Raw genomic sequence first — 17,092 nt, 5'->3', positions numbered from 1 at the left:
ATGACCAGAACACAACCTTATCTTTAAAGATAAAGGTGAGTTCTGTTCATTCGATGTGATTGCCTTGTGAACGAAACAGTCTGGAAGCAATGGGAAATAGTTGATTGTGTAGCACATAAGAATTGGTGTATATTTTGAGGTTTTGGGACCATCAAAATGATAAGAAATTGACTCAGTCTTTTACATGCACTGGAAACAGAAAAGTGTATATATGGGACAACAGAACATGTGGCATGAACGTTTCAGCTATTTATTGTCATTAAAGTGACTCACTAACATTGTTGAAGGTTGGTGAAAAAACTGCGCAATTGAAATGTTACTTATTATATTCCTTCTACTACTAACCCTCTGACATGGAAAAATTCTCAAAACACAAAGATATTTATGGTTTTCTTTGAAGGCATTTGAGGGACATATTTTTCCTACAATATTCTTCCATACACAACAAGAAAGAAAGAGCTCACAATTAATTCTTACATCTATCCCAGCACTCGACCTACTCTTACATTTTTTCAGTTTGCTCGATCCTGATTTTGACAGTTTGTCATTCTAATAAAACACTGTATAAAAAGTAGTCAAATGGTGAGTGTGTTTCCCACACCATAGTTACAACAGACTATTCTGTATACATTCATATAAAAGCAGTAGGCATAAATGAACCTTCTATCTTTCTTACACTGATTATTCTGTTTATCCAAAGCAACACTCCAATCATTTATTTATAGCTTTATCATTACATAAAGTAGATCTCTACATTTGACATTATGTTTCATTATCTTAGGACAAAGATACAAATTAATACTTTAATTTTCCTATTGGGCCCTTTTGCATCGGAAGGTGTGTTTATTTAACTTAAACAAATAATGAAATTTCGTTTTCAACCAATTAGGATCACTTATTTGATACTTGCATTCCATTTTTGAAGTTGTCTTTAAATATAACTATATGCATGAGAGCCCAGATCAAGTAAAATATGTCAATTTTATCAATCTTAAAACTTAATAAGAGATTACTTTCATTTGAACAAGTAATTCAGTTTTTCTTACACTTTCTTTCCAAAAGAAGTATGTAATAATAACTTAATACTTTTCATTCTGGTTCTACACATTTTACCCAACAAGAATCCTCACAGCAAGAACGTACATGTCAGCATCGGCAACAAAAGAGAATGAAAGAACATATTCCAGGTGCAGAAAACATTAATAGTGAACACAAACAAAAGTACAACAAAGTATTTCAAGTAGCGAATTCATAATAAGAATATTTAAAACCATTCACCCTATACGCTTTACCATTATAAAGTACTATCCTATAGACAAAAATATCAAAGTATACATGTTTTGCACCATAAATAATTTAAAACAAATTTACTCAAACCGTTTTAATGCACATGATTTTCTACTCTAAAAAAAAGCATTTTGCATTATTCTTTATATTCATACTATCTGTGTGAATGCAATTGTGAATTATTTTTGCACCATAATTTTGTTCTTGTATCATGCAAAATATCAATCAATATTGATATATATATATATAGCAAGTCCAATTTTAATAGGATCTCACAAGAACATTTTTTTTGTAATGTATACAGACCTAAGTTTCTCTTTTGCAATAAATGATGCTTTTAAAAAAATATTGAGGGGAAAGGAAAACTAAGCAATAGAAAAGAGCAATCTCCATTTTCAAGTTTGATTTTTAATTTACAGCAGGGCCAAGTAGGTATAAAAGTACATGATTTGAATTTACCTTCAAGTGATATCAAAAGTTACGACTTTCAAGAGGAATTTTCACAGGTTATATCCTGTATTAAATAACAATGAAATAACCATAAAAATAGCAGTACCTGAAAATTCTGATTCATTTATAAAGTCATCTTTCAAATCTCTCTCATATAAATTGTTCTGTATAATCAACTCTGTGGTAAGGCAATTCGTGAGTTTTAACTAATTCATTAAAGATTTACGACAAGCTACCGGTACTTATTATCTACATAATTGTACATGTATACGCCTCTTGCGTGAAAGACAGATGGCGATAGAAAATCTATCACATTGACATTACAATAAGCAATAGTAAAGCGCAGTAACATGGTCACCTATTTCACGTACTAGCACTAGCTAAACTTTAGCGGGCACCTTTGCAAAACCTGTGGTGTATCTTTCCTGCATCTTTTTAACAAAGGGCTGCATCTGACCAACAAAAGAATCTTCTGTTGTCCTTTGTAAAAGCAGAAACTCAATGTGCAAGCTGCTTCAGATTTACCATTTTGGAAGTTCTTCCCACGGTTACTGCTGTCATTAATGATTTGCAAAAGCTGGCTAAGTGTTTGGGTTTTTGCAGTGTCTAGGATCTACATAATACCTAGGGTAGAAATAAAACTTAGGGTGCATGCCTGCCTGCCATGACTAGCACAATCGTGATGTGTGAATGACGATTTTTGATGGGCCTCCTACCATCCTTGTCAGAAAGACACACCACAGATTTGCTCAGATGCCTCCTTGAGCCATCTTGTTTCCAAAAGTTAATGCATTGACTTGATAAATACATGATACATGTATTTCTAAAGATACAAACATGAAGATATTAAGTCCCTAACATGAAAACAAATATTTCAACATTTCATTGCACTACTACAATCAACTCTAAGCCATCATTTCTTCAAATATACTTTAAATTGTAAAAATCCCCCTGCTGAAGCCTAAACAATTTCCATTTTGAAAATTATATTGCCTTAAATTCCTATGACAGTACCTTTAATAATCAGCTGAAGAAAATCAAGTCAGAGATAACTTGAGATTAAACAAAATCAAAGTGCGTGCCACATTAAAAAAATGCAATAGCCTTCAAATATGTCACTAGCTTAGTAGCTTGTAATATTGGCATTGAAATGAAGCAAGTCTAGTCTAATTGATAGCAAGATAAGATAGATATATTCCTACTATTTTGTATGCCAATCGTTAGTATGAGTGGGTTATATCCCATCATACCATCTATACATGCTATGGCTAAAGCAAAATGAAAAACAGGAGAAAATCAAGCCTACTACAAAAACGGACACTACAATCTATTTTCCACACCACCATCACCCATAAGATTAAGAATATGAACCCAAAATTTAAAGAGAAGAAAGGTATACTTCAGCCACTAATTAAATTAAAGTGAAGCTATAAGACATGATAGTCCTGCATAGAACAGTTACCGGTATATCATCCTTGTGGTGGTTTTTATCGAAATATAAAATATCATTAATTTATCATGCGTTTTTACGTTTATTAATCATACAAAAGGTCCAATTTCTACAAAAAAGTTTTCAAAATCTTATTGGCACATTATTTGTTATCAAATAATGCACAAATTATACTGCATGATTCTCTATATATATATATAAATTTTATATTTCATCACAAATTTCCCTAGATATTTCTTTCCCAACAACCTCTATGGGTGGACTTTGCATGATGACATGGTTGAGCTAATGCTCTCACAGCAACATAAACCATTTCACTGACACATCAATCACTCTCAATGCATAGACGCAATGTGGGGGATTATACAGATATCAAATGGTAGGGTGTGCAATATTTAAAAAAAAAATGACTGACAAAGGGTCATATTTTCCCAAAGGGTTGTATTTTCACCAAGTGGCATATCACTGAGGGAAAAGACATGTATGATCACGAGGGAAAATATAACTCCTCTGCGGTCCAAACATCCTACCAGTCAATATCTGGTATTGTGGAAAGCCCTAAAACATCTTTATCACCACTGTAAGTCGAGCTTGTCATGTACTCACACATATGATCAGGATTTGATGAAGTGCATAAAGCATAATCAATCTCAACTAGAAGGATGTGCATAACTTTGCATTAAAAAAAAAATACAAATGCATTGTTTCAAAGCCTACTTACAGTTATGGTAGCAAAATGAAAAATTGGCATTCAATGTAGTCTCACGTTGCTCTCCTCATATCAAAAGATACATATGCGAGATGCTTTGATATATCATCCATAATTTGGGTGAATTTTGGTGTAAATATCAGCAAGGAATGTAGATGATCATGGCTATAGACTACCCTATGCTAGGACCCTTCTAACCCGATGGTTCCACCACGATCTCGCTGCTTCATTTAGAGATTACGTGTGTCGCATCCAGACAACCCATCGTAGGTGTTACATGTGAATAGTATACGTCTAATGGGAGTGTTTGTCAAAGACTAAGATCGAGTTTAAGTTGGACTTAACTATGGCAGGCTGTTCATGCCATTGTTTCTCTCACCATTTACTAGCATTGGTCTCTCAAGGGACATACAATTCATGTTAACAAATCTACAGAATTACAATTTTTGATAGTTCATATTATATAAAAAATATTATATAAAGTTCATGATTGAGAGAGCAATGGAGAGAGCAACCAGTGACATGATTGACCTGCCATAATTAAGTCCAACTTAAAGTCGATCTTAGTCTTTGTGAAGCACTCTCATTTTCCCTCTCATTCTATATTCACAGCTGGAATGTCACTTCCTTTTCGAGCGTCTAAACCCCTAGGTTTTACCCAGTGACCCTTTTGGATATCTATTAAAAAAAAAATTGTGACCTTTAAAAAAAAGTAACATCTAGAATAATATAAGTTTCTTATCACTGTGAAGATATATAACTTGATATAATGCATCTCATGTCAATAAAATCAAGGAAATTTACATCTCAAAAACAACAATTTTGGGGCTGCCATCACAGGGCCGACCTAGGTAAGTTTCATGGTGGTCAGCCATTTAATTATCCATTACATTCACAGGCACTTTAATTGTTCTAAGAGTGTTTATGACGCTTCATTACTGGGTATTGTCAGATATATTCTACAAAGAATTTAAGATTTGCTGGGCTAGGCTAGGCTGCATTGGCCTAGCCGATGGCATTGGGTCTTTCCATTCATTCACAATCGGACCCTGAGAGAAGCGATGACTGCGATGTCATCAGAGACTATACATGGTACATGTAGGTGAGTTCCTTGCCTGCATTGTGGTTGGGCGTATAGAAAGGGTTGAGCCAACTTAAAGACATCTTGCTGCCACAGACCATCCGGAAGGCGAGGCAACGGGTCTTCTTCTGCCACGTGGCCTTCTGCTGCTTCAGCTGCTCGATACCCTGGATAGGAGGAGGTCAAAGGTCAAAGCAGACAGAAACTTAGAAATTAATAATGAAATGATTTGAAATAGTTTTGTTTATTAAAAAAAGATTAACAAAGGAATATCGAAACATTGGATAATGATGTACATTCACCAAATCAGGGCCCCAGCTTATAAAAATTTACGATTCAATCGCAAGTCCTCCAATCAATCGCAAGTTTGCAGTGTCCTATCTCTTATGTACATAGTTGTGATCGATATCAATTGCAAATAAGTTGCGATTTAATATCAACTCTTTATAAGACGGGTCCATGTCTGTTAAACCTAGAAAAAGATCTTTTGCAAAACTGAATAAGGAGTCACAAGTAAGTGCAGAATGAAAATCTATATTTTTTTTCATATACTTCCACAAAAATTTGACATGTTGATATTATAAAACAGAGACTTTAGAGGATAACCTAGAATAATACCCAAAGCTTCTGTCATCGCTGCATTTCTGTTCTTCAAGAGTCCATAAACATATCATTCTTGAAACAGAGTTCACTCTTCTTTTTTTTTTTGGGGGGGGGGGGGGGAGGGGGGGGGGGGTGAGGGGGAGGAGTGGCAATTATTATTCCATCCACTCAATCAGTCAATAATTGTCCTATCTCAGGATTCCCTCCACTTAGGCTACCCCTATGGAGGCTATAAGAAGTCTGAGTATAATATTACTATCATTTCATAAATATACAACGGCAGCATGAAATAAGAATGAATTGCCCTGATTTAAGCGCCGAGAGATATATCAATTACACGATGGGCTCCCTAGCCAGAGGATGATGCCCAGAATATGAGACCTTCTGAGCCCCTAATACTTCCCAATCCACAAACCAATATTCAAAGTCATTTGTTTATTCAACTGGAAATCCATCCCATCGCACGCTCTCTTGCTTCTCTTCCAATATCTCCCCCCCCCCTCTCTCCCCCCCCCCTCTCTCTCTCTCTCTCTCTCTCTCTCTCTCTCTCTCTCTCTCTCTCTCTCTCTCTCTCTCTCTCTCTCTCATGCGCATTTGCTGATCGAAGAGCACAAATACATATGGTCAGCGCTCTCTACTCTATGTGTGAATCAAAGGGTCCAAAGACATTCATGATGCCTTAATGTATTTTACACACACACACATTTTTTTTTTTTAATAAAAAAAAAACCGATATTAGTGTGGATTACTGTTCAAAATGTCTTCTTTACTCAAGGCATACACACATAGAACCTGAATACAGGATTTGTATTGTTAATACTTTTAATACTAATTTCATTTCATGAATAATAGTGGATAGCTGACAATCACCGTTTGAAACTGATTATGTTCCAAATTATTGCTCGATATGTGTTTTGCAGAGTTTTGCAGTGTAAACACACCAATTACAAGGGGTGCAAGGGCTTGTCAAATCTACAGACAGTCTGGAGCCCTGCTTTGGGGGTGATGTCTCAGGACAATTCAAAGACCTACTAGAAAAAAACTGACTATCACTTTATCTTTTGCTGTCTAAAACGTGACATTCTAAAAAGAAGTGCAGAAGACTAGAAGCCGAGTCAAGGGCCACTCCCTAGAGATGGCAGGCTCATGTTACGCACATCTATGTAAATGAATGCTCATGAGATTCAAATTGTATGAAGAGTGATATAAGAGTAGGAGAATGGGAGAGACAGACAGAGAAAGAGAGAGAGAGAGAGAGAGAGAGAGAGAGGGGAAGTAAGTACCGTAAAAAAGATAGAAAGTGAGATGGACAAAATAAATGACACGGGACGCCCACACAAAATAACACAAGACAGAAAAGTAGTCGGAATATATAAGATAGATGAATAAATCATAAGCTATTGAAAAAATAAGAAAAGGATTAAAGAAGTTGACAGGGTATCTGAAAGAATAGTGAGAATACAGTGAACTTCAAATACTTTGTAAGATAGAAACAGTAAGACCGTAAAAGAGTAGAAAAGGGAGAGAAATACAAAAGAGGGTAACGACTAATGTCGTACAAGATGTTAGGAGACTAGATAAATACAAAATCAAAGAGAAGAAAAGCTCTTGATATACTGTATACATATAAAGTCAGTATGGCACAAAAGAGAGAGAGAGAGAAGAGATAAAGGAATAACAAGGAAAATTCATGATGAGAGGGGAAGAAAAAGATAGTTGCAATAGAAATGCAACAACCTGCAATATCGTTGGCCTTTATTAATGGCTCACATGACCTCCTCATCGAGGCGGAATTTCGCAAATAAGGATTTTCCTTCTGATTGAGAGATTTAGGGTAATCAATTGAAGTGGAGCCTGCAATAGGTTTGATCATAGGGAATGATAGCACTCATTTACATTCCTTGAGTGGTCATTGGGAGTCATCTGCAAGACGATGAGAAGTAATCAATTTAGGTGCCAGGAAACTGGTTAGCAACTATGTTATTTGTTCAAAGAATCCCAAACTGACTTTATTTTTTCAGGAATTTTCAGAACCTCTTGTTGTCTGAAAACCCATCTGATGATGACTTCCAGTGTGATCTTTCATGAATAGCACATCAAGCAATGTATTCTAAGTAATACATTTAGATTGTAACTCACTCCTCCTTCACTATAACAATACAAAGTCCGACAGTCTGGTGTACCAGATCTACACTCTCCCCCCCCCCCTCCCTCTCCTTCTCCCGCCCCCTCCCTCCCTCCCCCTCTCTCTTCCCCTCTCTCTTCCCTCTCTCTCTCCCCTCTCTATCTCTCCCCCTCTCTCTCTCCCTCCCTCCCCCTCTGTAATGTTCAAGAAGCAACAGCCTTCAAGAACATGTCATCTCCAAAACAAAGTTGGCTACAGAAGCTATACCCGGTCTGGCGACTATGTGATATGGCTTATGCAAGACTGAGGGATTCTCTTGAATTTCTACATGTTTTCTAAATCCTCTGTAACTTGATGGCCTGTCATAGAAACATGAATGTGCATGAGCAATTGGGTCATGAAAGAAGAGAAGGTATGAATGAACCACTGAAAGATAAAGTAGAGGTAATGTTACCCGGCATGACTAGCTGTAAGCTTCCATTAAAATCGAAGGGCATTCATCTCACCCTAAAGGCTCGTTCAGACATGACGCAGCAAAACCGCTGCTGGGTTTTTATCAAAGTGTAAAACACTTCATATTTCTGTATCTTATAACTCAGAGCTCAGTGAATGCGTGCAAGTCCTTTGCTGCGCGCAGTTGCCATTCATCATATATATTTTTGTTTAATTAGGTTGCATTTTTGCAGCCATATCTGAACAAGCCTTTTTGACGGTTCTGTGAGGTATGATGTCTTGTCATACACACACAACATGTAGACACCAGCATACTCCTAAAAATCTGATTGAATTAGCTAGTAATATTTAAAGCTTATAAAATACAAGATATTTCATTATTTGAAGCGCGCTATATAGCCTATGCCAGGTATCCTCTTTTGAAATTAATATATATATATAAAACCTAGCGGGTGTTCACAAAGATCCCAAGTCCAACTTAACTCTTAGTTGGACTTAAAAATTATGGAGAGCCATTTGAAGCCTTGAAATTAAATATTTTCAAAAGCAAAAATTCAGGTATATTAGACTTTTCTTAAATTCCACGACAAGAACATGAAATCCCCTTGATAATAGAAAATATGAATCACATTTTATGCTTTTTGAAATAACTTTTACAAAATATTTTCAAAGACGCTAACGGCTTTTCATAATTGTTAAGTCCAACTTAGAGATAAGTTAAACTTAGGATCTTTCTGAAACACCCCCCTAGATGAAGATGGAATGGTTACTTACTGTTTCGTCAGTACAGATAGCATGGACCTGGGTGCCGAACATGATAGCCGTGAAGAGAACAAAGAGCATGGATTCTACAGTCAGGGCCAACATAAAGATCACGGTGGCTGGTGGCGAGAAAAAGCTGCATTCACCTGAGAATAAGAGACATAGAAAGATGAGAGAGATTACAAAATAGTATTAAAGATAGAGTTGAGTTCTGGTCATGCAATTTCATTATGAAAGATTTTGTCTGAAAGCAATTGAAAGTGGATGAACATGTAGTATTAAAGGCCCACTGTCCTACTTGTAGCTACTTGCTCCCTCAATATAGAGAACTTCCCCAATTGGTGCCTGTTGGTCCCCCATGATCTGTTAGTTGAGAGCTGAGTTAATGAGATAGCCACCTGTCAGTGACCTCGCTGTGTGGTCTAATCCCTTCTGGCCCAGTAGTGTTGACGGTCTTTAAGAATTGATGTATACCCCAACATTATTTTTTAATAATAAAAATGAACATGAAGTGACTTAATTTTGCTGCACTGCACATAGATAAAGGTATATGGGACTTCAATCAAATATAACAAGAAAGTTTGATCCAAACTATTCAGCTTTTTCTTGTCACATATGAATATGAGGGCATTTAAAGAGCAGACCTTTGTAGGGGACATTCCTACAACGGTACTCTTCAAAACTGACATTCAAGGAATGAAAAAGCTTACACACTATTTGCCATCTTTACCATCTTTACCAGAGCTCTCAACCTTCTCTTTAATTCATTGGAGACGGAACCTCATAATATTTGGGTTCAAACCAACTGGATAATGCATTGAAAGGGAAGGTGAAGGAAGAGACTTTAACTGATGATTATAATTAGGTTTCTGATATTTCAAGTATCAGAAGGACCTTTAGAATTAGGGGAATAGGTTGGTGATGATACAATCATCATAAGACAGATAAATGCCCCTGTCTTGTAAAGAATGTGGCAACTATTTCCAGACCACTTCTTACTATTAAATACAGAGAGAGAGAGAGAGCAAGAGAGAGGGATAAAAAGAGAGGGATAGAAGAGAGGGATAGAAAGAGAGGGGTAGAAGAAGATGGGAAGAGGGAGAGAGATGGATAGATAGATAGAGATAGAGAGAGAGAGAGAGAGAGAGAGAGAGAGCGCAAGAGAGTGAGAGAAGGAGAAACAGAAAGGGAGAGATGAGGGGGGGGGGGGAGTTATAATATAAATTACTTCCTCTCCATTCCTCTACATCTAAATCACAATTTTTCTATTTAATCTTCCATTATTATTATGTATCATCCCAAAACAGAATACTGAAATACACCTTTATATCTTTAACCAGGGCAAGCTTAGCCTTTAAACAAGGCCACTTGTCTGATAGACGCCGAGTGACTAAAACGAGACTAATCGCGAAAACGAGAGAGCGAGAAGCCCTTCCAAGTAGCCTTTATCAATCAGGTTTGGATTTCTTATGTTAACCATTGTTTCCGATTGGAAATTGCTTCAGAAAATGGAGCGTCCAACCAGCGAACGTATCCCCGCACGACGTCAGCATATAGTATCCATCACACACACAGACACACACACACACACACACACACACACACTCACTAAGTAAACTCTACGTAGTACGAACATGGACCTACTATGAACTATTACGTACGTGCTAAGACCACTGACCTCTACATGGAACGAATCACGAACGAAGCCAACTGGGAGATCGCCGTTATGATTGGTCAATAAATCCAAAGTAGGCATATTGGCATGCTAATATGTATCTATGAATAATTCATGCAGAGCAGTGAAACCTACTTTCCAAAAGGCCTCGTGACATTCGTCACTCGGTCGCGCGTTCACTCCGGGTATCTAGACTCATCTCAGCCGCTTAGCCAGAGTCACGAGGCCTTGTCAAAAGGCTAGGGCAAGCTGTGCTTGTTTCATGAAATTTGATCCTTTGTATTTAAACTGCAGTCCTACAAAACACAATTCAAAGCCAAACAGATCACATTTCTTGTTTCCAATCATTGTAAAAGAGGAAATCACAAAAACATCCCATGTAAATGTACTATGAGGAAGAAGCCCTACTGATCTATCTTCTTACCAGACTATCACCACCAAGGCAGGGTGGGATACCACTTGGCGGTCCCTCTCCAAACAAAATTCATACTTGAGCATCGCCTCGACAAACACAGCCCACTATTCAATGACACTTTGGCTTAAGTGCCTCTTCTTCTCTCACTCCACCATGCTCTCACTCTCCCTCTCCCCCTCCTCCGGGCACTGTTCTCTTTACTGCTCTCTCAGCCTTCTTGTTATTCTCTCGTAGTTGGATCTCCATCTCAATCTTCCCCCACCCTCATTTCCCGCACAAAATGCTGGCAGGAGTTTCATAGAACTTTGCAGTGTAAATGCCCGCTCTTGAAACATCTGTGAATGATTCTATTTTTTGCGTCCCATGACTCTCCTTGCTTCTGAGCGATCACATCGTGCAGAGCAGCGACAAGTCGTGCATGTGTTCTACTCAAGGCCCGGTCACACAGAGGGGACGCATAGGGGACCCACGGCCAGCGCATTGGAAATTTGCACCTTTGGCCATTGCATTGTCGTTCGCTACGTGTGCGTCATCATTCGTTACTCGTTCGTCGAGCACGCTGGACCAACGCTGGACCAACGCTATGCATTCGTCGTCATTCCCTGTGTGCGTCGGGATTTTTTGAGCATGCTCAAAAGTGTGCGCGGAGCTCAACGCATGAATGTACACGCCAAAAGGACGCCAGACATGCGCGGAGCGCGCTAGACCAACGCCAGACATACGTGGAGCACACGCACTGTATACGCACAGCGCGCTATGCATTCGGTGTCAGCTCGCTAGCTTCTCCCAAATCCTGACAAAAGTCGGGCTCACGACTATTTCTGATTTTCAATGCGCTGGCCGTGCGTGCCCTATGTGTCCCATCTGTGTGACCGGGCCTTCAACAACAAAATCAGAATGAGTAAACACCAACGTTGTTTTTAGTGCGTTTTTCCATTAGTGTAAATGGTTGTACATAAAAATTCAATGATTTCCAAAATGGTGTTTGGGCTGTGTAAATAGGCCTAGCCTCTCTAAATTTCCCTTTTCCGAGATCCTGTCTTCTTTAACGTCCTCATCCTTGCTCTTTCATTCTTTACATTCCTTTTTCTCCCTTAATCTTATTACTTTTTTCTTTTCTCTCTTCTCTCAATTTCTCTTACCGGTAAATGAATGTGATTTCTTATTCGCTTTTCTTCTCTGACTGTTCTCTTTCTCTCTCTCTCTCTCTCTCCCTCTCTCTACCTCTATTCCAATTTCTGTGAAATCTCTAATTCTCTGAACCTCTTTTCTTTGTAATGTTTCCATGCATTTTTCTTCTCTTTCTCCCAGCCTATAGATCTTCCATTAAAAATTCACTTTCAATGAGGCCAATGGCACCATTTCACAGATACTGGACCTTTCATACTGATGCAGCCTAACTCCATAATCCTTTACACCATTAAGCTTGTCAGTGGATTCATGACTTCTTTTGAGAAACAACATTTGATAGCTACACTGTATCTCTTAAATCAGCAAAATACATCATGTCATGTTCTGATCGTATACTGCCTTTCCATACTTCAGTATCATACACATAATTAACAAGTGGAGGGGAAAAACGATGATGAGCCAGGACTTTATTCTATAGCAGCATCTGTAATCTCCCTCAGCAAGCATCCATTCCCCTCCCTTCTTAATGAGCATTTTGTGTAAATGCATCTTCGACTGCATCGGGATGAAAATCATAAAATGTGCAAGGGCTTGGTAGAATGGAGGGAGAGATGGTAAAGGAGGGTTTGTTCATTTCTTCTCACATACTACCTTCTAACCAGACATATTAAGCCTTACATGTAAATTGTCTTTTTGGAGCCGAGCCAAAAGGGTGTTAACTTATTTACTTTAACACAGAGTTAACTCCCATCTGGTTCATGCACAGAGGATCTATAGACGGAATGGGAATGTCATATGTATCTTCCGCAACATTTTATTACCCGGAAGCACCCATTAGAGCATCTTGACAAGTCACTCGTTTCATATCACACACTAAATGTAGACTGATGACATACTTTGATTAGATGTATCTCAGATAAGCTTAGGAATGTGCCATTTCATGTTTAATACTATGCACTTGGCATATGCTGACCTGCATATTTCTCATTGTTGGATGCAAAGCTTTTAAACTTAAGGAAGCATTATTATTTTTCTTTTAAATTGAGTGCTTAGAGTAGGTTAAGGTGAGATTCAAATCACTATGAACATCTCGGACAATGAAAGCGGACAAAATATACAGTTCCTCAGGTAGACAAAGGAACATCCCTTCACTGCTATTATGTAAAAATGTGTAGAACAGGTGAATATGCAGTGACACCTGTTCTACACATGTTTACATAATAGCAGTGAAGGGATGTTCCTTTGTCTACCTGAGGAACTGTATATTTTGTCCGCTTTCATTGTCCGTCATGTTCATAGTGAATGCAAACCTTACAAAAACCTACATCCTTGAAACGAGTCTTCGATCTTCGGATGCAGCATGCACTAATCGCCTCAGCAAATTTTTTTTCTTTCCTAACGAGTGGTTGCATGGGTAGATCATCCACTGCACATACAGCAGAGGGGAGCGTTTCACAAAACTTGTCATCAGTGACAAATGACAATTTGTGTTATAAGCTACTGAAATCCTTGCTTCTGATTGGTTATCAGCAGATTTGTCACTGATTTTTGTTATTTGTCATTGAAAAAAGGCTTTGTGAAACGGGCCCCAGATCACAGTGTGAGGATTGCAAGGTGAGGAAATACTTCCCTTTTCCCATCACACACATAGCTACATCAGTTACATAGCTAAGGACCAGCACTTTCTATACCTTGACCAGAGGCACTTCGGTGATCACCCCTTGCTGATTGATGAACCGAAACAATCTCAAAAAGAATATAAAGGCTGACCCCACATTGGCTCCAGGAGTTATTTCATCAAACACATATTGGTAGGTAAGAGTCGCAATTTAGATTAGATTTAAGGTTGGGGTTATAGGTATAGTGCAGAGTCCACGGTTGAAGTTATAAATTATGTTAGTGTAGAGAATTAACTGTGGAGTAATTATTGCCAGAGCATGTGTTGTAGAATCATAAATAGTCTATGATCGGAGGCTTTTTAGCCCCATATCGAAGATGTATCGCCTTCATAATAACTGATTCAAAGGTGATGCCTGATATATTCTAATATACACAAATATGTAAAACTAAGGCTACTATCTAATTAAGATATGAACTCCCATTTTTTTGTTAAAGTTATATTATTGACAATTATATTATATTCTCATATTGAGCAAACTTGTACAAGAAAATACAGCGTCAGGTCTTTGCCCATCCTCTTGGCATTATTCTCCTATCAAAAGAAGTATACCTATCCCCAAGACTAAATCCTGAGTGCCATATATAGCACGTCATATTGATATTCCCCTTGTGATGATATTACATTGTGATCTTAAGTACAGGGCAAACTCCATCTAAATAAAATACCGGTTTATGCATTCAGTAGCACAGAGTAGCTCTCTAGAGCTCTCCTTTTTTGATGTGCTCTGTTTCCTTTACATATTTGATTTCAACCATTCTGCTGCATTCTCCATTTTTCTGCTTGCCTCTTTGAGCATATGCACCGTTTTTGCCCCTCTACTCTTTCTTTTAATGGTTTCTCACTTTACCCCCCCCCCCCTCCTCCCCCTTCACCTCTCCTCTCCCCCCCCCCCCCCCCCCTCCTCCCTCTCTCTCTCTCTCTCTCTCTCCTCTCTCTCTTTTTTCTCTCTCCTCTCCTCTCCTCTCCTCTCCTCTCCTCTCCTCTCCTCTCCTCTCCTCTCCTCTCCTCTCCTCTCCTCTCCTCTCCTCTCCTCTCCTCTCCTCTCCTCTCCTCTCCTCTCCCCTCCCCCTCTTTCTCTCCCCCTCTCCCTCTCTCTTATTTTAAATATATATATAATAATCAGTTAACCCTCAGTAGATATATCACCCATTACTCTTGCGACATATCGTCTAGTACAGCCAGAAAGAAATGACCTCATGTCTATTTAAACAGAATTAACACCTTTCTGTTCTCGGCAGATCATTTTTTTTTCCTTTCATCTTCACCAAGCACTCACTGTCTTCAACAGACATCTCTCCTACAAATAATTTTACTTCTTGATCAAATTTTACAATGGGATTCTATATATAGAAGGTATGCTGGCATCCAAAACTGAATCACAAAGAAAATAAATCCTCCCCCCCCCCCCACAAACAAATGAAAAATTAAAGAATCTGTTAATCATATTCTTTGAAGAATAACGCATAATATCCGTTAAAAGACAGAAGGACATTCTATCTTTCGAAAAGTATCTAAGTTAACAATTTCCTAGCTCTAAGCAGAGAGTATGAGACTAGATTTTGAGAGAACTTTCCCATTAAGCATAAGTGTACCCTTGTGATTTATTGAGATTTCATATTTCATCTATTCCACATAGACCTTCATACCACAAAGAGATTGAAGATACTGACTTTTTCGAGATTGTAGAGCTGATCTGCAAAGGTCAAGCTACAAAAGTCAGAGATAACTCAGGGAGGTTCTGGCTACTTGAGGTTGTAATTAAGTTGGGTAGAAATAGGTACCGGTAAGCATTTTTCAAGGTCTCCACTGGGCAAATGGCAGCTTTTCTCCTCTGAACATAAGCTGATTAAGATTCCAAACCTAATATTCCTGTCATAATCCACTAGGACACTAGCAAATAATAAAGAATACACAACAACATATTTTTTGAGGGGATCTATCTTTGAGATTGTATATCTACCAAATATCATAGAGGTTTACAGTTGAGATGGTAATCTTTCACCCCCCCCCCCCCTTTCTCTCGCACTCTCTCTCTCGCACTCACTCTCTCTCACTCTCTCTCTCACTCTCTCTTTCACTCTCTCTCTCTCTCTCCGCCTTTCAACATTCTCTTCCTCCTTTTTTTTCCATATCACCTAGCTAAATCTAGAGTGAGCCTTCATTTCACAGATTGTAATACTGGAGGGCAGAACGAGATACTTCACTCAAGTTTTGCATTTCTGAGTAGATCATTTCTGTGACAGGGATTCCTATGCATTCTATTAATCATCATTAGGTTACGAAAAGATGCTTTCCCAAAACAGTCATGGTCAGTTACTGCCTAAGGTTAGATTAGCTCGTTCAAAAAATAGTTTATCTTGATTTCCTAATTCTCCACGGTATATCATTTGAATTAATTATCTAGAAATACTTGCTCTTTCTTGCTCAACTGCTACTTGCTGAGAACAGAATTGAAAGACAAAAATATGAAGGCAAGAACTACAGTCTGCATCGATTTTATGTCACAAGATTCATCTGATAATGGCTTTCCCAAAGGTATACCCGTGTTTACTTTTGGAAGAGCTACGATACGGGAAAAGATTTTCTGTGAAATAATAACATATATTTGATACCTTTTGCCCTCCTTGCTACCATTCTCTGATATTTAAACCACTGTAATTCTACAAACATATACTGATGATTACAGTAAGTACTTCTAGTCATACAGGCAACATCTGGTCACCACACATTACAAACTTGCAGTATGTGCTTCAGTAACTTAAAACCACACACAAACTTTCAAAACTTTTCTACCTCCAAGACACACACAGCATCTTTGTACATAGACCAGCATCTTGGAAGAGAGAAGAAAAAAATAATTGCAGAAGAGATACCAATCATCTGATCCAATATTCCACGGGGTGCCGGATATCCAATTTCCTTCGCCGAGCAAGAGTCCCTAACAATTTACTGCAAGTGGGCTTTTATCATTTCAAAATGTAACGTATGTCGACTTAATGGAGCTTAAAGGTGAAGAAGCTCAAATACACATACATGTAGCAATTTGCGAGACTTGGAGGATAAAAATAAGGTTACTAGTCTGGGGCTAACTTGAATATCTGTTCCCCAGGCCTTCTGAGTAGCTGGAAGTATGTTATGAATCTGTAACCCAAAAAAACGATGAGCAGGGAACTTCACTTACCAATATCCCTCTCAGCCCCTCCTATTAGGTTTATCGTAATTACATGTGGCAAGAGCGAGGATCATATTCAGAGATGCCGCATGGTTTTA

The 17,092-nt window shown here is 38.3% G+C and overlaps 1 protein-coding gene across 1 annotated transcript in view; it reads right to left on the bottom strand.

The window, feature by feature from the left end:
• Window positions 1-236: 236 nt before the first annotated feature.
• LOC752300 (palmitoyltransferase ZDHHC3) overlaps window positions 237-17,092 on the bottom strand; it is a 70,991-nt gene continuing 54,135 nt past the window's right edge. The window contains exons 7-8 of the mRNA XM_030975439.1: window positions 8,933-9,066; window positions 237-5,144 (exon numbers count right to left, since the gene is read on the bottom strand). Coding sequence (XP_030831299.1) covers window positions 4,980-5,144; window positions 8,933-9,066 — 299 coding nt within the window. The 3' untranslated portion in view covers window positions 237-4,979. The remainder of the gene's footprint in view (window positions 5,145-8,932; window positions 9,067-17,092) is intronic.

This window comes from Strongylocentrotus purpuratus, unplaced genomic scaffold, assembly GCF_000002235.5.
Source record: "Strongylocentrotus purpuratus isolate Spur 01 unplaced genomic scaffold, Spur_5.0 spur5_scaffold_8, whole genome shotgun sequence".
NCBI lineage: Eukaryota > Metazoa > Echinodermata > Echinoidea > Camarodonta > Strongylocentrotidae > Strongylocentrotus > Strongylocentrotus purpuratus.
The sequence above is the reverse complement of the archived record's forward strand: the minus strand, read 5'-3'. Positions and strand labels throughout refer to the sequence as shown.